This window comes from Bos indicus x Bos taurus, chromosome 5, assembly GCF_003369695.1.
Source record: "Bos indicus x Bos taurus breed Angus x Brahman F1 hybrid chromosome 5, Bos_hybrid_MaternalHap_v2.0, whole genome shotgun sequence".
NCBI classification, from domain to species: Eukaryota; Metazoa; Chordata; class Mammalia; order Artiodactyla; family Bovidae; genus Bos; species Bos indicus x Bos taurus.
In genome coordinates, this window is record NC_040080.1 from 93,313,758 (window position 1) to 93,340,354 (window position 26,597).

Sequence of the window (26,597 nt, forward strand, 5' to 3'; positions counted from 1 at the left end):
AGCGCAGGCCCCACCCCTTTGGCCACATGTCGCGCAGGTCTTCCCGTCGGATGCCTCGTCACCTCCTCGCGCTGCTTTACGAACCTAGAGGAGCGCCGCCCCGCCTCCTGTGTCCCTCCTCAATTCCCCGCCCCCTCCCAGTTTCGCGTCTCCTAGCCCGACGCGCTCGCTATAATCACGTGACTGCCTCATCCGGGTCCTTTGCGTTCTCTCTCCCTCTCCCAACATGGCGGCCTCAGGTGAGTGAGCGGCCGAGCGCGGCCAAGGACCAGGCTCCGAAGCGACTCTCCGAGCCTGATCCACTGATTCTTCGGAGTCGGGGGGTGGGCGGCACCTCTTCCCTTCGGATTTTGGGGCTGCGGCAGGCTGGCGGCTGGGCCATGATAGGTTATTGCCTCGGGATGTTTGGGGGGAGGGGAAGGACACCTTCCCCTCCCCCCTCACACCCTTTTCACCCCATCTGCGCGAGGTTGGACTGGGAGTAGTGGTAGACTCTGGCTTGAGTTGGAGTGAGGAGGAGGCGCAGAAAGATCAGCAGGAGAAGTAGGCCTTTTCATAGACATGAAGCACTGTGCCCGCGTGAAAGCGTGGAGGAAGGAAGGAGGCGGTTGGCGCGCGGACGGGTGCACTCTGAACTAGGTCTCCAAGGCGCGAGGCCGTTGCGGACGGGAGTGGGGGCAGGGAATAAAGGGGGGGCAGTTAGAACCCGAGCGCGAGTCGCTGGAGGGGCGGAGGAAGGTGGCGGTGCGCGTGCGCGGTCGGAGAGCCTAGGGTACTGGAGACTGGCGCGCCTGAAAAGCACGCGCGAGAGCCCAGATGGGAAGGTTTTACGCGCCTGTGTTGCTTTCTCTTTAGGTCCCTCCACTTTTTGCTCTTCCCCTTCTAGAGTGTGATCCGGCCCCTATGTTCTTCCAAGGGTAAATGTATTAGGTTTGGAGGTTGGCGCTACTAGAGTTAAGACGGGGGTAGGGAATCCGGTGTGGTGCGCCCACGTGTTGGAGGAGAGGAAGCAGGGTGGAGACCTAGATTTCGTCTGGACTTTTTCTTACTCAGTCAACACAGTTTTACTTGTGAATGTATATTTGTCAGGCATGCTTCTGGATATTGGAGATCCAGTGGTGACCAAGATCAGAGCCCTTGACAGCTTCCGTTTTGGTTGAGTTTTGATAGCCCCAGTAGTAGGGCAGGGCTTTGGGGTAACTGCACAACTGCTAGGAGTTGCTTTTAGAATACCAGTGGCTGGAGTTGACTTCTTGTTTAGAATTTGAGAGGAAATATCACTTTCATGTAAGTCTGCTTGCACTTCTCATGGACTTAGTGGAGAGTTGTGCCAACATTTTGTTAACAGTGATTTTAGAATAGGGGATATGATCTCTTTTCCCTGGCATGAGCCTACATTGTACAAAACATTTATTGAACACCTTATCTCTGAACACTGATTTCTCACCAAGAATTTCGCTTGTCTATTACATAGAGATGTATGTCTTTGAAAAATGTTGAGGGAATTGAGGTGCAGTTGAGCGTAATATCTTTTACTAGTGTAGCACTTGACAGTTGACCTGGCACTTTTCTTTGTGTTGTCTAATTTGATGTTCTGTGAGATAACGCAGATGTTGGTTATCTCCTGTCTGAGGAAGATGAAAATTACTCTTTCAAGGTCACTGTCTGCAGATGGCAGAGTAAGGTCGAAGTCTTTGAAACTTCTCATTCTTCTCCATTATCAACTTGGGACAAACAAGGTTGGTTTCTGTGTCATCATAAGTTTGGGATGCTGCCCAGGAGCTTCATCTGAAGTACTTTGGCCTGAATTTGCTGTCTTGATGTCTTAGTGTCATAATTAGTGAAAAGCCTGTTTTCCCTTTCTGTATATCTTGTGTGGAATTTTTTTAGAGGTGGAAGACACCGATAGCATTGTGTAAATAAAGTCCAGACTAGTAAAACAGATGTGCTTAGTGAAGTCTCTTTTTCCACCCTCCCCAATTGGAAGCCCTCATCTCCTTTAGTTCAGTTACATGAATCTTTTAGCTTGTGTAACACTTGTAAGGGAAACTTATGCTGGTATCCGGGTACAGTGGTACATCTGACAGTCAGCCCTTGAGAAATCATCAAATTTCTTTCCCCACTATGGATCTTTTCCCATCGTATTGATTTGGTGTATAATGGGTATACACCCATTGTATTAATACAGACCCACTGTATTAATGGGTCTATAAAATTAATGTATTTTCAGTATACTTCTTGATGAACCCTGAAAAAACATCTTATATTTTCTTTGTGAAAATACATGATAAAACTTAACAGGCCTCTTACTTTTTTTTTTTTAATTAGAGTAAATTTGCTTTACAATGTTGTGTTGGTTTCTGCTGTACACAGGTGAAACAGCTATAACTGTACATATATCCCCTCCCTTTTACTTTTAAATGAAACCAAAAAATTCTTTGCAATAATGCAGTATCCAGTGTGACTAATTATTGACCTTCAAGAACTGGAGGTGTCCCAAAGCTAACTGTTGCATCTGTGTCCTTACCTATAGGGGATCAAATGTATTTGACACAGGTTAACAGTTTGTGAGACTAGACTGATTTGGGATTGTTAACAGTGTACCTGCCTTTCATTTGTATAACTTCAGAATGCCATTATATGTGGCATCTTGTTTGATTATTTTTTATGGTAAGATAGTGTCCAGTGGTCGTTTTCATACAGTGCTGACTCCTATAGTTAAAAATGGTTTCACTGGTTGCTGTTGTATGCAGTTCGTGTATTACCTGTCTTCATATCCCTTCCTGTACCATGTGTTTGTTATTCTGGGAGTAAGATACCCAGATTCAGAAGGTCAAAGTTAAAATGTCTTATGAAAATTCAAGTACAAATAGAAAGAGAAGTATCAAGGTAAAACATTGTATTTCTAAGTAATGTCACTTTTAAAGAATGTGTAAGTCACATGCCATGTATGTATCACTTGAGATAAGAATAACTTACTACATTGTATTCGTTGCAGAACATCCTAGAATTTGTTTCCCTGATCATGGGGGAAGGAATTAACTTTAGAGTTTTGGGGGTTTTTTGTTTTAACTGCTTGTTTCCCAAAACGTCCTAGAATTTGTTTTCCTGATCATGGGGAAAGGGATTAACTTTGGAGTTTTGGGTGTTCTTGTTTTAACTGGTTGTTTGTAGTTAAATATATGTATGTACATTTATAAGTGCACTCAACCAAAGTCAATTTCTTAGATTTGTATCATATATTGCTGTGGTCCACATGTGATCAAAATTGAGTATGTGTGGAGAGGTAAGGGAAAACATTGTGGCATTTTCCTCAGATTGGGTCAGGATGAAGTGGGACAAAGAGATCCCGTGACAATTAAACATAGGGGTCAAGATGCTTCCCAGGTGGCTCAGTGGTTAAAAAAAAAATCAACCTGCCAATGCTGGAGATGCGGGTTCAATCCCTGGTTCGGGAAGATCCCCTGGAGAGGGAAATGACAACCCTAGTAATGACACTGTAGTATTCTTGCCTGGGAGATCCCATGGACAGAGGAGTCTGGCAGGCTATAGCCCATGAGGTTGCAAAGAGATGGACATGACTTAGCACGAGCAAGATGGTGGAAGCTTGTTGATCCTGACTCGGTCTTTATTCTCTGGTCTGCTAAACAGTAGCACAGTAAAGGTCGGGGACTCTTAATGTTATGATACTGTGCCACACTATATGAAACGTCTTTTCATGCTGTGGTCTGAACAGCAGTAAATAAGTCTAGTTCTGCTGCTGCTGCTAAGTCACTTAAGTGGTGTCCGACTGTGTGACCCCTTAGATGGCAGCCCACCAGGCTCCCCCGTCCCTGGGATTCTCCAGGCAAGAACACTGGAGTGGGTTGCCATTTCCTTCTCCAGTGGATGAAAGTGAAAGTGAAATCGCTCAGTCGTGTCTGACTCTTAGTGACCCCATGGACTCCAGCCTACCAGGCTCCTCCGTCCATGGGATTTTCCAGGCAGGAGTACTGGAGTGGGGTGCCATTGCCTTCTCCGAGGCAGTCTGGTGTTTGGGCAGATTGCATTTTTTTTGTTATTGTTATTGGCTGCATTGGGTCTTCATTGCTCTGAGAGGGCTTTCTCTAGTTGTGGTTCACGGGTCTCGTTGCAGAGCACAGGCTCTAGGTGTGTGGGCTTGAGTAGTTGCAGCTCACTGGCTCTAGAGCGCAGGCTCAGTGGCAGTGTGGGATCTTCCTGAAGCAGGGATTGAACCCATGTCCCCTGCATTGGCAGGCAGATTCTTATCCAGTGTACCACCAAGGAAATCCAAGAAACTTAATTTTTTTAACAATGCCTCATTTAATTATTAAGAACTGTGTGAATTCTCATTCCTGAATAAGAGATACTAGTTTGAGAAAGAGGGAGAAGTAGGGCTGCCTTGTACAACAAATAAGCTTTTATTGCTTAAAGTACTTAAAGGTGTCTACTGTTTTATTTAAAGAACTAACAGCTTGTCCATAGATTTTATCACTCCAGTATATGTCAGTTGGAGCTTTTATTACTAATACAGTGGAGTTAGAATAGAAAGAAAACTAAAGGAAGCATTTTTACTTTTGATTAGCCTGATAATCCTGAAGATTTGGTTTATTGTAGTCACTTTTCTGCTAATGTGCTTTGTGTAGGGCTAACATTTCCTTTTGTCTACTTATTTATTGATGTGAAAATACCATTTAGAATGCTGGTTCTCAACCATGGGCAGTTTTGTCTCACCCACCCAGGACACTAAGTCCAGGCTTGGAGATTGCTGTTAAGTATACAGTACGTGGTGGAGAAGGCAATGGCACCCCACTCCAGTACTTTTGCCTGGAAAATCCCATGGATGAAGGAGCCTGGTAGGCTGCAGTCCATGGGGTCGCTAAGAGTCAGACACGACTGAACGACTTCACTTTCACTTTTCCCTGTCATGTATTGGAGAAGGCAATGGCAACCCACTCCAGTGTTCTTGCCTGGAGAATCCCAGGGACGGGGGAGCCTGGTGGGCTGCCGTCTATGGGGTTGCACAGAGTCGGACACGACTGAAGCGACTTAGCAGCAACAGCCTACAATACACGGTACAGTGTCTCCCTGCCCTCCCCCCCAAAGGATTACCCAACCTAAAATGTCAGCCAACAGTGCAGAAATTGAGAAAGAGTTAAGCTGATCAGTTGTAGTATTTATTTTTATACCTATCATGACAAAGCTTAACTAGATGAGTATATAAAGAGCTTCACAAGTACCTAGTATTTAGTCAGTAAATTACAATTGTAATGAGGCAAGCAGGCAGTTAGAAGGTTTAATAAAATTTCTTCTTGTCCAAGTGGATTTGGTCTTAAGTAATTGGGATGTGTTTTATTACGTGGTTGAACTTTCACCAATTCATGGAAAACTTAGACATTTAAGAGTTGGATCAGCTCATTGTGTCAAAGGTTTGATACTGCTGGGAGCATTAAAGGATGCTTAACTTAGTAAAGAAAACATCATTGAAGTCCTAAACATGGGATGGACATAGATATTGCTGGAGCAAAAGGTGCATGAAAGATTTAGGTAACATTGTTTCTTAATTATTTGAATAAAACAGAGTGGAGAGAACATTTAGGTTTGTTAATTTTACTTTTTTAAAGGCTTGTTCTGTTAAATCTGCTGCTTATATTATGATTGAGTCAGTGCTGCTGCTAGATTTAAAGAAGTTGGAGGTCTTGAGGAAGAGTTTTAGTTTGTCTGTATATGAAGGCTATCCATCACCCAACAGTGATTTCTCAGCCAGAAGTTTCTGAGGGGCCAGTCACAGAATCCAAGGGGAAAGGGATATGTATCGTTTGAAAAGACATTCTAAAACAGTGTTTTAATTTTCTTTTTTGGACACACTATTTTGAAATTTCAAATTACGTTAAAGGAGAATGTGAGATTAGTTTGTCAAGAGGTAAAAACTGAGAAAACCTGATTTAGGAAATTGATTTATGCCAAAATCAAAGGGCAGATTGGTTTTCCAGCTTGTGCTGTTTTGGCATTAGATTTGTATGTAAAACAAGGGGAAAAGCGACACCTCAATCAAACTGTTATTCTCATGTTGGGCTTTACCTCATTGTACGGGCTGACCAGCAGTTCTGTTTTTATTTTCTCAATGACCAGACAGATCATGAAGCCCCATGAAAGTAAAGCTCTCTAGCTAGCATCATACTAGTCCCACTTATTTTTTAATTGAACAACTAAAATAAGCCTATACATTATCGTTCTACATAAAAGGTATGTTTTATGTCTTATTCAAATTAAAATTTCCCCCAGGCCTTTGCATATGAGCTAGGAGCAGTATCAGTATTATCAAACTTTGCATAGCTACTTTCTTTCGAAGCATAGGATAGATACACAATATAACCTGGTGATCATAAATGAGTTTTGGAACAGGGTTATTATTAGGTCACTTGAGAGAAGCATGAAAACTTCACATTCAAGACCATATTTTTTCCCTGTATAATTGTAGCCAAGTTTGTCTGTTTTGCACATTGAGACCATAATTCTTGAGGTTCATTTTGTGTGCAGAAGGTTCATAACATTCATAGCAAACAGGTCTTTAGTTCTTGAAAATTGTGTTTTAAAGGAAAGGTAAGTACCAGGTGAGAGAACAGCCTTCGTTCAGTTAAGTAAATGGTGCATCGAGTTACAGACTCTTCATCATTTTGCATTGAAAATTGAAAGTTTGTTGAGAATTGGAACATGGAGAAGGAACTCATCATTATAAAAGGCATGAAACTGATCTTTGTTACAACAGAACTGCTTGTTATGGTTTTGGGGGGTTTTTTTCCCCCTTAACCACGTCACAGCTGCTCTGAAGGGCCAATTCTAGAACTTCAGTTAGTCCTTTCAGTTCTTCTGCATTAGCTGCTGACTGGTGCCATCTCAGAAGAAGTTCTAAGGACTGGAGAGTAATAGAGTCATGGCCAGGATTCCTAAAGATTTCAAACCAGGGAAAACATTTAAATTGCTGATTCTCAGGGATTTCTTATGTTTTTCCTTTAGTATAATATCTCGTTTTCATATGTGGTGTTAAGGTAGGGAAGGAGTGTCAGAATATTAAGAGTAAGGATTTTGTTTTGTTTCTTTGTGTCCCGGGAGCAATGAATATAGTACCCTTTCTTAAACACAAATAGTTAAATTAAAAATCTCAAATGATACACAAGAGAATGTAGTAGGAAATAAAAGTTTGCCCCTACCTCATTTTATTTTTCACTTCTCATTGGGCTTTCTGTCCCAATACATTGTGCTTTCTCCTTTATATCTGCACGGGATTCTTTCATATAAATGTACCACAATCTAAACCTTTGATGGGACTTTTTTGTTGCTTTCTTATAGGTACTTTTAACAATAGTGCCGTGTACAATTCTGTAAAGACCCAAGTATTGATGAGTAATCTTTCTCTTGTCTTTTTGAAACAGCGAAAAAGAAGAATAAGAAGGGGAAGACTATCTCCCTAACAGACTTTCTGGCTGAGGATGGAGGGACTGGTGGAGGCAGCACCTATGTCCCCAAACCAGTCAGCTGGGCTGATGAAACAGACGATCTGGAAGGGGATGGTGCGTTTTCTTCTGTTTTCCATCATGCCTGGAGTTTCTGGACAAAATCTATCCCATAATAATGCTTCACACTTGCAGTTTGGAAGAAGCTTACTAATTTTGTAGAATCTGAAATCTTATGTTTATGTATTTGTACATAACAAAATAGGTTAAGGCTGTGAGTTTGAAATAGGGACTAAAGTGGTGATTTGAGAGGGCTTAGTGCCAATTCTGGCTATTACAGTAATAGAGTTTTGTCAGGGTACTGTCCTTTTAAGCCTTGTTTTCATTTGGAAAGTAAGGGCTAGATGATTTCATTTTAGGTTTAAAATTCTGTGATGTCCTCATAAAGTAAGATGGCACTATAATCTATAAGCTGTTTATACTTAACAGTCAGGAAATAATTTGTTCTAGGAGCTATTAGTATGAAGGCATGGTGTTCCTGGGTAAACAAAAATGGTCTGAGGGAAAGGAATGGGAATAGTAATTATGGTGGGAAAATATTTGAAGAAGTTCCATGCCTTCGCAGAATAGCTGGCAACAGGCAGGAGCTATAAAGTCATTGGGCCTGACACATCTGATCACCCGTCATTTTTTTCTAAAACCTTCATTGCAAACTGAAAAATACTTTTGTGACCTATTTTTGTATTAAGAAATTTCATCTAGAGCGTACCTTCTATAAGTGTTGATACCTGAAGTACAAACTCATGGGCAGTACCGTAGGGACAGTATCTCCTAGCTCCACTAGGAGTACCATCCTGCTGGGCTACCATCTGTGTGACCTTGGTAGGCAAGTTACAAAACCTTCCCAAAATCTTAGTTTCCTTTTCGGTAAAATGGGGAACAAACTCACAAGATTACTACAAAGGTAAGGTGGAATAAAATGACTTACCACTTGGCACTTGGTGTAGGTCCTCTTATTCTACAGTGGTACTAAGGGAAGTTTCTTCAATTGTTTAATGTCTACTTTTCTACCCTAGTTTCAACCACTTGGCATAGTAATGATGATGATGTGTATCGGGCACCTCCAATTGACCGTTCCATCCTGCCCACTGCTCCACGGGCTGCTCGGGAACCCAATATCGACCGGAGCCGTCTTCCCAAATCTCCACCCTACACTGCTTTTCTAGGGAACCTGCCCTATGATGTGACAGAAGACTCCATTAAGGAATTCTTTAGAGGATTAAATGTAAGTGTAAAGGATTTAGGTAATTAACTACATAGGGAGGGTAGCATAGTGCCTGTCTCTTGAATTCCTGTGTTGAGAAAAGTTCTAAGGTTATATATAGACTTAGAAAAGAAAATTATATAATTAAGTGGCATTTAGGCCCTCTGGCTGAGAATGTTCTCATCCAACAGCAGTCGGACAGTCTTATCAACAGATTTAATACCTTATTAATACAGGGAGAATCTGTCAAAAACATATACCATTCTCATTAAGAAATTTAAAGGTGACATACCCAGTTGAATGTTGAAAAGTGGAAAGAAAGTTTCTCTGAACTCAGCTATTCTGTTAATGACATTCAGGCTTATAGCAAAACTGCATTTAAAAACTACATTTTTATATTTTATATGAATACATTTAACTGAGCAGATATGTAGTTTATGTTAACAGAATCTGTTCGCGTATAATGGAATTCACAAGCTTGCTTAAAAAGTTTAAGGCAAGATGTTTGAAAACACTGATCTGAAAGTTTCTAGAAAGTATGAGGTGCTTAGAAGTCCTTTTTCCAAACTTTGATGAAAAAATACTTAAGATTTCAAAAATGGAAGAAGGAGTAATAATTTCCAATTCTTTTGGGTTTTTCTCCAGAGTCTTTGCCAATGAGAGGACATCTTTATTCCCTTTTTTTTTAAATTCCTTTTCCTGCTCTACTCATGAGTGGAGTTAAAATAGCAACTAACAAAATCCATATCTCAGAAGGCCAGAATAAAGGATCAAATCAGTGATGCAAAAGATAACTTGAATATATGCACAATGTTAGAGAAATGAAGAAGTAAATAATAGGGGTTAGAAAACAGACACAAAAGGTGACAAGAAAGTAGTTAAAAGTATGAATCAGTGCTTTATCATTTGGCAGAGGGTAAGGATGGTCAGAGTTTACAATCCAGTGTTTGATTCAGCCAAGCTATAAATATGTGAAAACACTAAATAATGTTTCTCAGATAAGTCAGCTTGTCATAAAATATACTGCCCAGAAAACCTTTTGGCAAAAACTGAGTCTAATTTCTGAGAGAGAAAAATTGAAAATCAATTAATTGTGGAATAGGCAATTCCTCTTGATTGAAAAACAACTAAAAAATAGAAATACAAAATGAGGCAGAAGTCAGGGTTGCAAGGAATACACTGAACTTGTCCAAGGTTTTTAAAGGCTAAATTCATACTGTTCAAGTTGTAAAGATTTTAACAAGGTATATAGTGAAGTCTCTCTTGTATCCTTCTGTACCAGTTTTCCTCCTGGAGACATCTAGGTTCTTGTGTATTCTTCAGATAAATGCATTGCATACACAGTGTCAGAAAAGAAGGCAAGTGAACAAGAACATTGAATTTGGGAACTATTTCTTATTTCTCTTTAGATCAGTGCAGTGCGTTTACCGCGTGAACCCAGCAATCCTGAAAGGTTAAAAGGTTTTGGTTATGCAGAGTTTGAGGACCTGGATTCCTTGCTCAGTGCCTTGAGCCTCAACGAAGAGGTAAATAAAAAGGGTGGGGTTGAGGGCTGGGAGCTAACAATTCTTATGTTTATCAAACTGATTATTTTTTAGTCTGGGTCTGTAGCTATTTCAAAGATTCCCACAATATCTACAAAGAAAAGCTTGGATTATTTATCAGTATTCCAGTTAACTTTCAACATCTAGCAAGTCACACTTCCTTTCAGCAAGTTCATCAGGGCCTAGTAATAATTTTAAGAGGGCTCAGAAACATTTCTAAAATGTCAATTGTATCAATAGTACTTGCTCCTAGGAATAACAGTAAACGTTCAGTCCTGCATTTTTACTATTCTTGCCTGTAGATGTTTTCCTGTCTAGACACACCAGAGGTTCAGTAGGGAGAGAAAATGCAGCTATTAATACATGAAGGGGAATGGAGATTAAATCTAATTGTGATCAGTCATTTAAGGCCATGTATGGATTGTTAGGCTTGCCTAAGCAGGAATATTAAAACAGTTAGTTGCATATTAGTGATAAAAAGTTTCTAATCCAGGAACTGCTTTTTTACCTCTAGTGACTTTAGAAATCAAACTGATTATATCTGAAAAGGGAAAAAAAGGCTCTTATTTAAATTCCAACAACCTCTCATTGTTGAGAAGGCAATTTCCAATGACATTTGTGGCATAATTCTGTGGTCCACATCTGACATTGGACATGATTGAAAGCAACTCCTCCTAAAATATTTTTCCTGTCTCAGGCTTGAGTACCACCATGATAATCTGAAGCAAATGTCAAATAGGAATAAAATTTGTGTATTTAGTTAAATATTAATATATGAAAAACAAAAGTTGGAAGTTTTTCTTTTCATATCACTTTTAGGTTTCATTAGCATTACTAATTTTTAACTTCTCATTCTGGATAAGAAAAGGATACCATACAACTGTTATTGTCTGAAGTTTGCTGAATTGCCTATAATGTAAAAGGATTACACTTAATAAATTGCCTGTGATAGTTAAAAAGTTAAATCTATTCTGTGAGATTTGACTTTATAAAAATAGTAAGATAATTGAACTGACATTTATTTAAGCCCAACTTAAATGTTAATTCTACAAGGTTATTTTATATTCAAGTCTTTATAGAGGATTCTTTAGCCAACAGATTGTAGTGTTGGCTAGATTACAGTGTTTTTCCTTTATCTTCCTTCCCCCAGTGCTTCTGCTATGCCCAGACGTTCAAGGTCACTCATGGGATTTGTGCATAATGGGGCAAAAGGTTGGTTAATATGGTCCTATGCTCTCAGTCTCTAGGTAACAGGAGAATTCGAGTGGACGTTGCTGATCAAGCACAGGATAAAGGTGAGAAAGCTGACTGAATGTGTTCGAGTATTCTGTTTCATCTGGTCCTAGGATGACAAACCAGAGGTGCCCTTCCCCAGAAGTTTTTAGTGGAGACCTACCTTAATCTCAATCAGTAATTGTTGACTGAGGGTGGTTTTGCTTCATAGTGGACATTTGTCAGTGTTGGGAGACATTTGGGTTGTCACAAGTGTAGGGAGGGCTGCCATCTAAAGGAATCTGGGGGCTGTTCTCTAGTGTGTATGATGGCCCCCACAACAGAATCGTCCAACCCGATTCTTGTTGCTGAGAAACCCTGATTGCCTTAGATGAACATTAAATATATACTAGATAAATTACATACCTAGCACCCTGGACACCAAAGGAGCCCGATTCACCTATATTTTAGAGGCTCCTGGCCTATATAGAAGATGAGATAGGTAGGCATTAAAGCCAGTAGGAATAAATGTGAGGAAGGGAGTCACTTGGTTGAGCTGAAGAGTGCACTTACAGGGCTGGGATGACTTCATGACAATGCTGTGGTGTAAGCAGGTACCATGTGTGAGGCAGCAGGGGTTGTATACACATGTGAGAAATATTTGGCAACAGTTTTTGTGAGCTAACCTGTGGTTTTTTATTTGATATATCTGTAGACAGGGATGATCGTTCTTTTGGCCGAGATAGAAATCGTGATTCTGACAAAACAGATACAGACTGGAGGGCCCGTCCTGCTGCAGACAGCTTTGATGACTACCCGCCCAGAAGGGGTGATGATAGCTTTGGAGACAGTAAGTTCATTTTCATCCAGTTAGTTTCTTCTGTGTTCTGGGTGTGTTTTGTAATTAGACAATAACAGAAAATTCATTACCTTCAAATAATCCTAAATGTCTACCCATACACTAGGTACTTTTGTGAGCTCAGGATATGGCAGTGAACAAAACATAAAATATTGCTGTCTGGACATTATTTTAACAGGGGAGAGAAATAGTATGCAAATACAATGTGTAATTTAAAGATGACTAAATAGTGGTTTGTTGATATAATGGAATACTTGATAGCATAACGTACATGTGATGACAGGGATAAAATTCAAAACCTGTTTGGTGTGGCCAAGCTTCATGGCTTACGGGATCCTAATCCTCCTGACTAGGAATTGAACCCAGGGTCCTGGCAGTGAAAGTGCTGAGTCCTCACCACTAGACCACCAGGAAATTTCCAAAACCTGTTATGGTGAGCAAGAAAAGCAAAAATGTGGAGGAATTTTAGAGCAGTATCAAGTTAAAAAATGGAAAGAGCAACTTAAATCCACAAACATTTTGATTGTTGTGAGACACTAGTGAACCCTGTGTCAAATATAATTGAGGAAGCAGAGATACATTCCTATTTTAAGAGAGTCCTCCTTGATATAGTTAAGATGTAGAAGAACGAAGTCACGTTTGTATCTGATTTTTAGATCAAGTCTTTATGACTCAACGAGCCTTGGGAGAACTACTTAGGTACTTTTATTTCACTATCTATGCAAGAGGTTTTATTATTAACAAGGAGAAATGGCTGTTGAAAAGCAGACAATCACCCCAAGGGGTCCCAGGAACATGACAATTTTCTCACCTCAGATATTAAATTTAATAATTTAAAGCAAGCAGGATGGATAATAACAAAGACTAGGCCAGGGCCCCAAAGTTAGCCCTGCCAGCATGGTAGAGGCAGATCCCACACTGTGCCGCAAAGGGAGAGACCCCGTCCCAAGCCAGTAGCCCACAAAAGACACCTTGGGAGTGGGGAAAGTATTACTCTAAATGTTTTGTATATTTCCAGAATATGCTATCTTATAATAACATAGCTCTGTGCTGCTTTTCTTCACTGTGGATCCCTACTGTCTTAGTGAAAGTTTATAATTTATAAAGTTTGTTTATTTTTGTATTTTGCCCATGCCACGAGGTATGTGGGATCTTAGTTTCCCATCCAGGGATTGAACATGTGCCCCTCTGCGTTGGAAGCACAGTCTTAGCCACTGGACCGCCAGGGAAGCCCCTTCATTTATAAAATCTAAACTACCTGTGGATGAATGTTCATGTAGACAAAATGATGACCTTTGCAAAATGAAACCATTGTTTAAAATGAAGCTGTCACAAAAATATCTTTCTTTGACCTACTCATGTAAACTCAAAACATCTTTTAAGTTGGCTGTTTCATTTTTTAATTAATTGGTTCATATTGAGACATTGAGGTGTTTTAATTAACCAGTTGTCATATAGTACATATATTTTTCTCATTTTGATTTGTGGTATATGTAATTATTTTTCCATGCCAAATTTTTGTTTTCCCCACCACCACACCACATGGCTTTCGGCATGTTTTTTCCCTAACCAGGGATCGAACCCATGCCTCTTGCTCTGAAAGCTTGGAGTCCTAACCACTGGACCACCTGGGAGTTCCCTCCATGCTAAACTTTTAAGTAGACTTTGATTCTTTGATATCAACTGTGAAAGATTCCAGCTGTATTTTCTTCTGGTGTTTTGTGCTTATATTATTTAATATTTATATCATTAATCCTGGAAGTTTATTATGGAATATATAGCAGTCCATGTCTCCTGCCCCCTGCCATACCTGTGGATACATTTCAAGACACCGCCACCCCCACATGGATGCCTGAAACCTTGGATACTACCAAATCCTGTGTGTTACACTGTGTTGTTCCTATACGTACATAGCTATAATGAAGTTTAATTTATAAATTAAGTATACTAGAGATTCACAATAATGATTAATAATAAAATAGAACAATTGTAACAGTATACTGTAATACAAGTTACGTGAATGTGTTGTCTCTCTCAAAATATATCTTACTGTTCTATACTGTGTGGGTACGCTGGACAAAAGGGATGATTTGTATCCTGGACAGGTTGGAGGGAGAGAGCATAAGATTTCATCCATGCTATTCAGAACAGCACACATTATTGTTACGTTTTAAAACTTAAGAATTGTGTATTTCTGGAATTTTCCATTAAAAATTTTTGACTGTAGTTGACCACAGGTAACTGAAACTTCAAAAAGCTAAACCACAGACTGTATATTTATTTCTCCCCTAACTTCCTCCTAAATTGTTACCCCAGGAACGTTATTGAATCAGTAGATAACTTTTTAAAAATAACTACCGAGAAAACTTAATTCAATACAAATTATTCTGCCTTGGATATAATATTTTTGTTGTTCATAAAAACAGACACCTCAGTGAATATGAGCTCGAAACCAAACTGACCTATTGGGCTGTCATGTTTCTTTTTATTAGTAGCATCAAAGAAAAAGGAATGACGTTACCTGTCTGTCTTCTTCTCTAGAGTATCGAGATCGTTACGATTCAGACAGATATCGTGATGGGTATCGGGACAGTTACCGTGATGGCCCACGCCGGGACATGGATCGATACGGGGGCCGAGATCGCTATGATGACCGAGGTGGCAGAGACTATGACAGAGGTCATTATAAAACACAAATTCTTTGAAGAGCTTCCTTCTTCCCTCCAGTGTGATGATTACAATTTGGGATCTGTTTACAGGCTACGATTCCAGGATAGGCAGTGGCAGAAGAGCATTCGGTAGCGGGTACCGGAGGGATGATGACTACAGAGGAGGCGGGGACCGCTATGAAGACAGATACGACAGACGAGATGACCGGTCCTGGAGTTCCAGAGATGATTACTCTCGGGATGATTACAGGCGGGATGATAGAGGTAAACATCTTGTCTGCTTGCTTGATGGAGCGTTACAACTAGAGTAGTAACTGGTTGAAATTTTCCAGTTATGGGCACAAATAGAATCTGCACATAGTTAAAGAGAAAAATGCATCAGAACAGGATAGAAAGAGCATTAGATTAAAATGAACATGATGAACATAAAGCCTAGTTCTAATCTGTCTTAGGATATAGATTAAAATTTAATTGAATAGACAAAAATGGAAAAAACCATTTGCCAGACTCTTACAGTAAGGTCTCACTTAAAATAGTCTGTTTTAGCCCGACTTTTCAAGTGAAGAAATGAAATTCAGTCACGGTCTCATAGCCAGTAATTGGTAGGTGGTATGGGTCAACACCAAAATCAGATTGATTATATTCTTTGCAGCCAAAGAAGGAGAAGCTCTATACAGTCAGTAAAAACAAACTGGGAGCTGACTGTGGCTCAGATCATGAACTCCTTATTGCAAAATTCAGACTTAAATTGAAGAAAGTAAGGAAAACCACTAGACCATTCAGGTATGACCTAAATCGAATCCCTTATGATTATACAGTGGAAGTGAGAAATAGATTTAAGGGACTAGATATAATAGAGTGCCTGATGAACTATGGACGGAGGTTCGTGACATTGTACAGGAGACTGGGATCAAGACCATCCCCATGGAAAAGAAATGCAAAAAAGCAAAATGGCTGTCTGCCTTACAAATAGCTGTGAAAAGAAGAGAAGTGAAAAAGAAAGATACAAACACCTGAATGCAGGGTTCCAAAGAATAGCAAGAAGAGATAAGAAAGCCTTCCTCAGCGATCAATGCAAAGAAATAGAGGAAAACAACAGAATGGGAAAGACTAGAGATCTCTTCAAGAAAATTAGAGATGCCAAGGGAACATTTCATGCAAAGACAGGCTCTGTAAAGGACAGAAATGGTATGGACCTAACAGAAGCAGAAGATATTAAGAAGAGGTGGCAAGAATACACAGAAGAACTGTACAAAAAGATCTTCATGACCCAGATAATCACGATGGTGTGATCACTCATCTAGAGCCAGACATCCTGGAATGTGAAGTCAAGTGGGCCTTAGGAAGCATCACTACGAACAAAGTGGAGGTGATGGAATTCCAGTGGAGCTATTTCAAATCCTGAAAGATGATGCTGTGAAAGTGCTACACTCAATATGCCAGCAAATTTGGAAAACTCAGCAGTGGCCACAGGACTGGAAAAGGTCAGTTTTCATTCCAATCCCAAAGAAAGGCAATGCCAAAGAATGCTCAAAATACCGCACAATTGCACTCATCTCACACGCTAGTAAAGTAATGCTCAAAATTCTCCAAGTCAGGCTTTAGCAATACGTGAACCGTGAACTTCCTGATGTTCAACCTGGATTTAGAAAAAGCAGAGGAACCAGAGATCAGATTGCCAACATCCACTGGATCATGGAAAAAGCAAGAGAGTTCCAGAAAAACATGTATTTCAGCCTTATTGACTATGCCAAAGCCATTGACCGTGTGGATCACAATAAACTGTGGAAAATTCTGAGATGGGAATACCAGACCACCTGACCTGCCTCTTGAGAAACCTATATGCAGGTCAGGAAGCAACAGTTAGAATTGGACATGGAACAGACTTGTTCCAAATAGGAAAAGGAGTACGTCAAGGCTGTATACTGTCAATCCTGCTTATTTAACTTATATGCAGAGTACATCATGAGAAACGCTGGGCTGGAAGAAGCACAAACTGGAATCAAGATTGCCGGGAGAAATATCAATAACCTCAGATACGCAGATGACACCACCTTTATGGCAGAAAGTGAAGTGAAGTGAAGTGGCTCAGTTGCGTCCAACTCTTTGCGACCCCATGGGCAGTAGCCTGCACGAGGCTCCTCCGTCCATGGGATTTTCTAGGCAAGAGTACTGGAGTGGGTTGCCATTTAAACCCTCTTGATGAAAAAGGAGAGTGAAAAAGTTGGCTTAAAGCTCAGCATTCAGAAAACGAAGATCATGGCATTCGGTCCCATCACTTCATGGGAACTAGATGGGGAAACAGTGTCAGACTTTATTTTTGGGGGCTCCAAAATCACTGCAGATGGTGATTGCAGCCATGAAATTAAAAGACGCTTACTCCATGGAAGGAAAGTTATGACCAACCTAGATAGCATATTCAAAAGCAGAGACATTTCTTTGCCAACAAAGGTCTATCTAGTCATGGCTATGGTTTTTCCAGTGGTCATGTATGGATGTGAGAGTTGGACTGTGAAGAAAGCTGAGCACCAAAGAATTGATGGTTTTGAACTGTGGTGTTGGAGAAGACTTTTGAGAGTGCCTTGGACTGCAAGGAGATCCAACCAGTCCATTCTGAAGGAGATCAGCCCTGGAATTTCTTTGGAAGGACTGATGCTAAAGCTGAAACTCCAATACTTTGGCCACCTCATGCAAAGAGTTGACTCATTGGAAAAGACTCTGATGCTGGGAGGGATTGGGGGCAGGAAGAGAAGGGGACAACAGAGGATGAGATGGCTGGATGGCATCACCGACTCGATGGACATGAGTTTGAGTAAACTCTGGGAGTTGGTGAGGTGATGGACAGGGAGGCCTGGCATGCTGCAATTCATGGGGTCACAAAGAGTCGGACACAACTGAGCGACTGAACTGAACTGAATGGGTTAAAAACCAAGTGTTGCTTATTTCAGTGCTATTATACCAAATGGTTGCTATTCATTCATTAATGGTACGATGTCAGTGTATGTATTGTAAAATTAATGCCCCTAATGTTAGGATCACTTATATAAAACATGTGTTACAACTCTACCTCAAAAAGTATTATAAATGGCCACCATTTATTGTTCTGACTTCAGCGATGTCATTTTAAAAATAATATATCTGGGAGTTTCCTGGTGGCCTGGTGGTTAGGATTCTGGGCTTTCATTGTCCTGGCTTGGGTTCAGTCCCTGGTTGGGGAACTGAGATTCCGAATGTGGTACAGCCAAAATTAAAATTTAAGTAAGGTATCTGGTCCAGAATTCTTATCTGTAATTCTATTTAGACAGCACACCTACAGTTAATGATTAGTAAGTATTCAATGTGGTAGAGGTACAAGTATTGTCTCCACTTTGAAAAGTAGAGGCTCAGATGCAATCTTCGTTGGCTGCTGACCTTTGCCTTTCATGCCATTTTCTCCCCCAATATTTGATTTCCACCCCCATCACCCCCAACTTGTAAGATCTGCCCCCTTTCCTCCAGGGTCACTGTCACTGTTCAGACATCGTTGCTGTGCCCATGTTACTTACATTTCCCTCTATTTTCACGTTGGCTTGGGTTGTCTTTCTGGAACAATACCTAATTAGGTTATTCTTCTTCTAAAACCCTTTTTTTGTCTCTTCATGGCCTGAAACATAACCCTTTGTACCTCTGACATAGACAAGGGCCTTCACTGCTCTGCCTCTTCGTATTCCTGGCATTGATATGGTATCAGAAATATAAGTGTTCAGATTATTTGTTGAGTAGGTAAAAGAAATTATCAATAATGTGGGTTTCATTTTTTGGTCCACCCTATATTAGGTGTGTGACTTCAGTGAGTTCTTGTTTCTGACCCCAGTTGTATCCTATTCACATTGGTTATGGCCCCTTGACAGAGTCATACAGATGAAAAATGTTACCTTAAAAGTTACATAAACTACTAATGTAAAACCTTTATAGAAAATATAAAATTTGCTAAACAATATCCTCTTTGTTTGCAGATACATAAATACGACCTAAAATAATAAAGACATGCATGAGAAGGATAAATAGCAAATTGAGCATAGTAGTTAGGAGAAGACAATGCAGCTAAGCATGTTATCAGGGAAAGCTTTGGAAATTTTTGCAGTGTTTTATGTCGGGTGGTTGATGTACACAAGCTTTCTTTATATTTTCTATATCTTTTGTCTGTTTGAAATGTTTAGGATAAACACTGCGGGAGTCTTCCCCAGCATAGTGTTATAAGTTCTTCTTAACCTACTATAATGATTCCTCTTCCAGACCACATATTTTAACAAGATACTTTCATCCAATATCTTATCATAGTTAAAAATCCCCCCAGATAATAGTAACCGTGGTAAAGGATCAGTTTAATGATCTGCGTCCTTACCTTTGTTGGACTGGCTAGGCCACTCTTTAATCTGAATACTAAATAGCATTTCATAAGAGATACGTCTGGCAATCTGACTTTTAAACATCAGCTTTTGGTGATTTCCAAAAACTATTACTTTTTTTTTTTTTTTCCTAATTTAGGTCCCCCTCAAAGACCCAAACTGAACCTAAAGCCTCGGAGTACTCCTAAGGAAGATGATTCCTCCGCTAGCACCTCCCAGTCCAGTCGTGCAGCCTCTATCTTTGGAGGGGCAAAGCCTGTTGACACAGCTGCTAGAGAACGAGAAGTAGAAGAGCGGCTACAGAAGGAACAGGAGAAACTGCAGCGTCAGCTGGATGAGCCAAAACTAGAACGACGGCCTCGGGAGAGGTGAGATGATCTTCAGTGACGGATTTCGCATCCATGAAGCCCATGGTTCTTAACGGGGGCATTGTATCTCTAGGACTCGGGAAATTTGTGTGAGTGTTACTGGTTGTCACTTACTAGCGTTTAGTGCTCATGGGCTGAAGCTGCCAAGTAGCAGTGAGTGAGACAGTTTCTTTAGTCAGGGAAGAGTTGTAGCCTGTCCCTCATGATTTTCAAAAGGCCTCCTGGGCCCTCACAAGCATCTGCAAATTTTGGCTAACCTTCAAGAAAAAAATTTGCCAAACCCTGCCTTAGTGTATAGAGTAAAATCCAACCAAAGTGAGGTGAATGGATTTACCTCTTTTCAAGTTATTGGAGATGGAGTAGAAAGAATGTTTTCACTAGTACTAAGTATAGGCTGTAAATTATTTTCCAGTTACAATAATCTGATAAAACTAGACCTGGTTTTTTGATTGATTGGCAGAATTGTGTTGTCAATAATGGAGCACAGAGTTACAGATTCTGTAGGAGAATGTTCTTAACCCTAGCCAACACTTGGTGAAGTACAGGTTTCCCCAATGTCCAAAAGTAGAGCATTCCTACAAAACTTTTTATAAGCCAGAATGGTGTAAATCAAAGAAGCAATTATTTTAGGACACATTTTGCTAACAGATAAAAAGCTTGCTGTAAAACCAACACTGAACACTATTTTCACTTTTCATCTTTTTTTAAAAGCAGAGTCCTCTTAGGATTTCTTTCTGGTGGCAGCAGCATATATGGGTCTTTTTGTAAAAGTAAAGTGGCATAAAGGTAACTTTGAAGCAAGTGATACTTATATTTAGAACCCAAGTGTATTAAATGTCTGCCAGTTTCAAATGGTTTGAGCAAGAAAGACAGCTTATACACCCACATATAAAGCCAACATGATAAAACTTAAAAAGTGATAGTTCTTGAGGGGTCAGCATGGGTGCAGGGTAGCCATTACTGAGCTGGGCATGGTGTATTTTGTTAAATCTCTTTTATACAGACACCCAAGCTGGCGAAGTGAAGAAACTCAGGAACGGGAACGATCGAGGACAGGAAGTGAGTCATCACAGACTGGGACCTCAGCCACATCTGGCAGAAGTAAGTCAGACCAGGGTGGGTATCTTATTATTGCCCTTTGCCTTAACCTAACGTATCCATAGCCAAATTATGCATATGAAATTTAGTCGTGGACTCTTTATTTGGGTTATCATGGATTGGTCTGACTTTCATATTTGCTCTGAGAAAATCTGGGTAATGGGTACCAGAAGAGACTTAGTTAATCAGTTTAATCTCCCACTGAAAAGTATACTTGGCTGTTGGGTTTGTCCCCTCCTCTTAGGTTCTTGTGTCACTTTGCTGTTGTCGTTGGGCTGGGTCTCCATTGTGGCAGGTGGGCTTTCTCTAGTTGTGGAGAGCGGGGGCTGCTCTCCAGTACGATGCTCTCATCGTTGTGGAGCCCAGGCTTTAGACGATGGGCTTTGGTAGTTGCGGCACACAGGCTTAGTTTCTCCATGGAATGTGGAATCTTCCAAGACCAGAAATCAAATCCGTGTCCCCTGCAATAACAGACATTCTTATCCAGTGTACTACGAGTGAGGTCCAAAGTCTTGTATCACTTTTTGTTACGAGTGTTTCTACATGTGTATCAAGTACCAGTGTTTTAACACTGAGAACATCTGTTGGGAGCCAGATTCAGCTCTGTATTGAAGAATGATGATGGAAAGCAGTGTACTTGGATGTGGGCCGTTTTCCACTCTTGAGGTTCTAATAGGTTGTTATCAATAAGCCCTTTTTCTGATGCTTTGACCTTCCCATTTTGACCTCACAGATGCAAGAAGAAGAGAGAGTGAGAAGTCTTTAGAAAATGAAACCCCCAATAAAGAGGAAGACTGTCAGTCTCCAACTTCTAAGCCTCCCAAACCTGAACAGCCTCTAAAGGTAATGCCAGCCCCTCCACCAAAGGAGAATGCTTGGGTGAAGCGAAGTTCTAACCCTCCTGCTCGATCTCAGAGCTCAGACACAGAGCAGCAGTCCCCTACAAGGTGAGTCAGCTTGGAAACATAGCAGTTGGTTGGCTATAGACTCTTCAGTGCTGTTTTCTAATGGTGGAAGGTGCCCTCTGGGGTACTGGCCTTATGGCATCTGATATGTTCTGCCATCTTGGCTTTCATAGTGCAAATTCTGTGGTGTGCCGGTGGCTCAGTTTTCTGGAGTTTTGCTAGCTGCTTGACATCACTTTGGTGACTCAGTCTGCACACACTATAAATCAGAACCTGCGAGGGCCACAGTTTGGCGGTATGGCCTTGGGGGTCACGTCAAAGGATGTGACACTTGGTCAAGTTCACATAATTGCTCTGATTGTTGTCTTTTCCCATATTTTAATGTTTAAAAGCATTAAGTATGTGTTTTTGGTTTTCTGTAAGACTAACTGCACTTGACATAGACATTTCTGTTCCTTTCCTAAGATAAGCTGATGAATGTGATTACGTGTTTTCTTTCTAGTGGTGGAGGGAAAGTAGTTCCAGCTCAACTATCTGAGGAAGGATCAGCAAGGAAAGGTAAGGCCAAGAGGGAAGTAGGTCATTTGCCAAGATAGAGACCTAAATTAAAAAAAAAAAAAAAATTCTGTAGAGACATTGAAAAATACTGAACTTCATTGTATTTTGCACCTTTTTTGTTGTTAAAAGTTGATTGCCTTTTCTTGCCAGTAGAGGGCAGGAGTGGCTTGTTTGGAGAAAACATTGAGCCCTGCCCTTTCCTGGTAGTACATTTCTTTGAAAAGGGAAAGAAAAGGGGGTGGGGAGGAAACGGACATGCTTGGTCCAGATTAGAAATGTTGCCATCTGCAAGGCCAAGGTCACTACACGGCATCATAGTCCTTATTTCCACTTTGCTTTTCATGGTGGCGTTAACCCCAAGGCAGAATTTTTTAGTGGATCTTATTTAGGGTGTGTGACTGATACAGAGGACGTGGAAGAAGAGCCTAGGAAGGAAGTCTGGATCGGGGATAGTTTTCATTTCCCTCAGTACCTTTGGGCACACTTCTCTTCAGCTTAAGGGAAACCTGAGAGAGTGGGAGTGTTTATTTTACTTGACTTCCATTTATTTTTATGTCCCTCAAACAGATGAAAATAAAGTAGATGGGGTGAGTGCCCCAAAAGGCCAAAGTGGGAGCTCCAGCCGTGGTCCGGGAGATGGGGGGAACAAAGACCACTGGAAGGAGGCAGACAGGTATGCATGTCCTTTCATTTCTAGTCTCTGCCCTGATGCTTGACAGCTGCCACTTTGTAATTAAGTTCCCACTGTTAACCTGTTAAAGTCAGCCAATATAGTTAGTTACAATTCTGAGAATCTAGAAATTACAAAAGGTCCAGATAGCCAAAATTGTTGACTGGATGTGCCTATTCAGTATCTGAAAACTGCTTATTGGTGTTGGAAGAGTCCTCTCCTAAAGGTATTTCTGCCTCTGCAGGAAAGATGGCAAAAAGGATCACGACTCCAGATCTGCACCTGAGCCAAAGAAAGCTGAAGAAAATCCAGCCTCGGTGAGTGTCAAAGACTTCCTCAGCTTCCTGTGGCCCACTTTCACCACTGAAATTCTGTACATGCTGCAAACGGAGTGGTTGAAAGTGGGCATTGCTGCTTGTTTGAAATAGTGAAAGAAGCTTAGGCTAGCTTTTCCTTCATTCTGCCTTTTACTACTCTGATCCCCTCTTCAAGATAAAAGGTGGTGTATGCCTTCCATAAGAATATACCTGCCTCCAGTCAACTCTCCCCAGCTACAGCTCCATCCGAGAAGCCTGATAAGCAAACGCGTGGGTGTGGTCTGGACATCCACCTCCTGTCCGCCCCAGTATCCTGGACCTTGGTTTTTGCTGTGAGAATTCAAGGCCTTATCTATCTTGTCTGTTACAGAAGTTCAGTTCTGCAAGCAAGTACGCTGCTCTCGCCATTGACGGTGAAGATGAAAATGAGGGAGATTACACCGAATAGACCTCTGCATTCTGTGCTTTCTCCTAATCTCTCTCCACCCTGGAACATTCAAGAGCAAATCAAACCTCTATCCAGACAAGACAAAATAAAACTCACCATCTCCTGGAGACCTTTCTTAACTTTTTTTTAAAAAAACACAAAATGAAATGAAATTCTTTTGCATGCTGCTGCAGCCTTTAAAGTATTGAACTAACAGGAGAATCATCAGTGTAGCCAGAGAAAGAGACGTACAGCTTTTAATGGAAAAGTTGTGGTGTGTTTTTATGACACATGCAATTGCCTGTGTGATTAGTGCCTAGGGGCCTCCGTTTAGCGTGATGCAGTGTCTGGAATCTAGTTGGGCAGTAGACAGGTATAAGGAAGAGTGAGGTTCCTACCTTTAATTCCTATTATCCTGTTGTGGCATACATGAATTCTCAAATATGACCTGAATAAATTCTCCATCCTCGGCAAGGTAGGTTTAGTCTCTGATGTTTTAGTCTCCAGGAGGCTGCCAGCCCCTCCTCTCATTTAGTTCTGAGTTACTGGGGCCAGCCTACGGGGAGTTCCTTCATTTGTACCCCCCAGGGGGGTAGGTGGAAGTGAGTCTACAGGCCACTGAAGAATAGGACTGTTTGGTGACCAAAATAAATGGGGAAATCGTGGTGTGAAAAGAAGCTTCGGGGTTTGGTGAATTATTTTGCACCAGTAATAGAGAAAATGGTATATGACCTCCAGTAAACACATGAATGGTTTACTTCCTGGAGCAGGAAGCACTTAGGGTTCATGGGAATTCCCAGATCTTTTATGTGTCCTGGTTTCACCCTTTCTTAAACACTGTCCCTTCTGAAAGTTCAGATAAATCCACATTCTGTTGAAATCTTGAAGTTTTAAAAATTCAGACTCTTGTCATCATCTTCGGTTCCTCGTGCTAGTCTTTCCTGACCTTCCCAGGGACGACTTGGACTTCGGTCTCACTCTTGAGCTAGGCATCCTCTAGAGCCCCTCGGGAGCTGTCCAGTGAGGAATCACTACTGCTTTTCTTAAGCAGTTCTTGGCTCCTTCATTGAGTCTCACTCCTTCCCTCAGCCATTCCTGCTCCTCCTGCTTTGACCCCTTTTGCACCTCAGAAAACTTTAGAATTACCAGTCTTAGGTGGTGTGTGTGGTTAAATTGGAAACCTTTCTTACAACCTTGATTGGTGTTGGGTGTACTTTTTCAAAAAGTTTCCATCTCTGCACTGAAATCCCACACAAATGTTTGGGTTTATAATGTGGCCTAGACCAAGTGTTGGGGGGGGGGGGTGTTCTTTTTATTTTTTAGCATTCCTTGCGAGAACGAATGATAATGGAGAACAATTTAACAAGGTTCTTGCTTCTCTTGCAACACAGTAGCTCTACTTGCCTGCTTTATGTGCACCTTGGTACTGTCAGCTCAATAGATGGTGTCCTTATGGGCAGTATTGGTACCTACAGAGAAAAGACACCTTGGTCTCTTATTTGCAAACTTTTTTCCCATCAGTCCTAGCTTAGACCCTGTCCAACCTTGCAGGGTGTTAGTTTATGAGTGCTGCAGCAGTGAGCGTAATGAATCATTTACCCAGTGGACATAAAGGACATACCAAGTGAGGTAACTTTAAATAATTGGCTTGGAGTGGCTAGTAGCTAGGAAGTGGCTTTTAGAGATACCCAAGGTTGAGAGGGTATTTTTTTAAACCATTTGCTATAGATGTTGAAAAGGTAGGGTTTGCCCTCTTCATGTCTACTCCTTCCAAATAGATGTATACAAAAAAGCTGGTTTCTTCCCCCCATTCCTCTACTCTTGCCACCCTGTTAGAACAAACAGGGATTTATGACCCGCTCCTCATTACATGTAAAATTTGTACAAAAATATCTTCTATGAAAATGATTTGTAATCTGTAGACTTAATACCTGGGAGATGTCTTGAGATGTAAAATCCCATCCTTTGGGTTTTGGGGTTTTTTTGTTTTCTCCAATAAATCTGATCTTTAAAGTTCACTTTAATGCTTAAGTTTCTTGATATGCATACCACATTCTATCCACTGACAGTGTGCTGTCCACACACACACCTTGCTGAAGTTCTCTCAGTACTCGATACCACTTTATGCAGCTGAAGTGTGGGACTACAAGCAGAATCTGTTGACTAAGGCCTCAGAACTGGAAGTGATAGTATCAATGCCCCCTCCATTTTTGCCTGGTGTTAACTTTTTAATGAAGTTGCTCAGTTGTGTCTGACTCTGCAACCCCATGAACTGTAGCCTTCCAGGCTCCTCCATCCATGGGATTCTCCAGGCAAGAATACTGGAGTGGGTTGCCATTTCCTTCTCCAGGGGATCTTCCCGACCCAGGGATCGAACCCAGGTCTCCCTCGTTGCGGGCAGACGCTTTAACCTCTGAGCCATACCTGAGAGTATCTGCATCCCATTTCCTGTACTGTTTATTTTAATCGTAAGATGAAGCAGGAACTCTAGGGCTACATCTGCAGGTCCTTGAGGTTTTGTCTCTGCAAACCTGCACTCCAGTCTGGACGGGTGCTGTGTCTGCTCTCCTGGCTGCACTGTGCAGGCGGAGGGGAGTTGACAGGGTGGTCCAGGTTACAACTGAGGCCACTTTTAAAGCACCAATGGTGAGAATTTTCCAAACAGCTAGGGACAGACTGTTCATTGTTTCAAGGCAGGAAAGAGGTTAGAACAGTGGCAGAGAATCCTTAAGGTCACAAGGGGGTGGAGCATAAAAGCCACAGAAACCACAGTGGACAATTTTGGGGACTTGGAGCCAAGAGGAAGTGTGGGGCGGGAGATGGGAGCACAGTTAAACAGGTGGCTTTCCTGGGCAAATTCCAGC

At 41.2% G+C, this 26,597-nt stretch overlaps 1 protein-coding gene and 1 long non-coding RNA gene across 5 annotated transcripts in view; one reads left to right on the forward strand and one right to left on the reverse strand.

Annotated features, from left to right (window-relative positions):
• Positions 1–25,751, forward strand: EIF4B (eukaryotic translation initiation factor 4B). Of its 2 annotated transcripts, none has more exons than XM_027542975.1 (15): positions 1–239; positions 7,434–7,571; positions 8,531–8,739; positions 10,128–10,244; positions 11,503–11,557; positions 12,190–12,324; positions 14,875–15,012; positions 15,093–15,266; positions 19,530–19,758; positions 20,762–20,859; positions 21,590–21,803; positions 22,264–22,319; positions 22,887–22,992; positions 23,234–23,306; positions 23,677–25,751. In XM_027542975.1, exons 1-15 carry the CDS (start codon positions 227–229, stop codon positions 23,752–23,754), a joined length of 1,833 nt encoding a protein of 610 aa, XP_027398776.1. In that variant the 5' UTR covers positions 1–226; the 3' UTR covers positions 23,755–25,751. The 2 variants fall into 2 exon arrangements, with proteins under 2 accessions (XP_027398776.1, XP_027398775.1); XM_027542974.1 differs by having other exon boundaries at positions 85–239; positions 20,762–20,874.
• The window catches only part of LOC113893195, a 21,884-nt gene continuing 10,549 nt past the window's right edge, over positions 15,263–26,597 (reverse strand). For 2 of the 3 annotated variants that reach the window (XR_003511242.1, XR_003511239.1), the window contains exon 3: positions 15,263–15,353. This is a non-coding gene — a long non-coding RNA (uncharacterized LOC113893195). Of the gene's footprint in view, positions 15,354–20,940; positions 21,318–26,597 lie in introns of those variants that run through there. The other variant, XR_003511240.1, reaches the window with a different exon arrangement.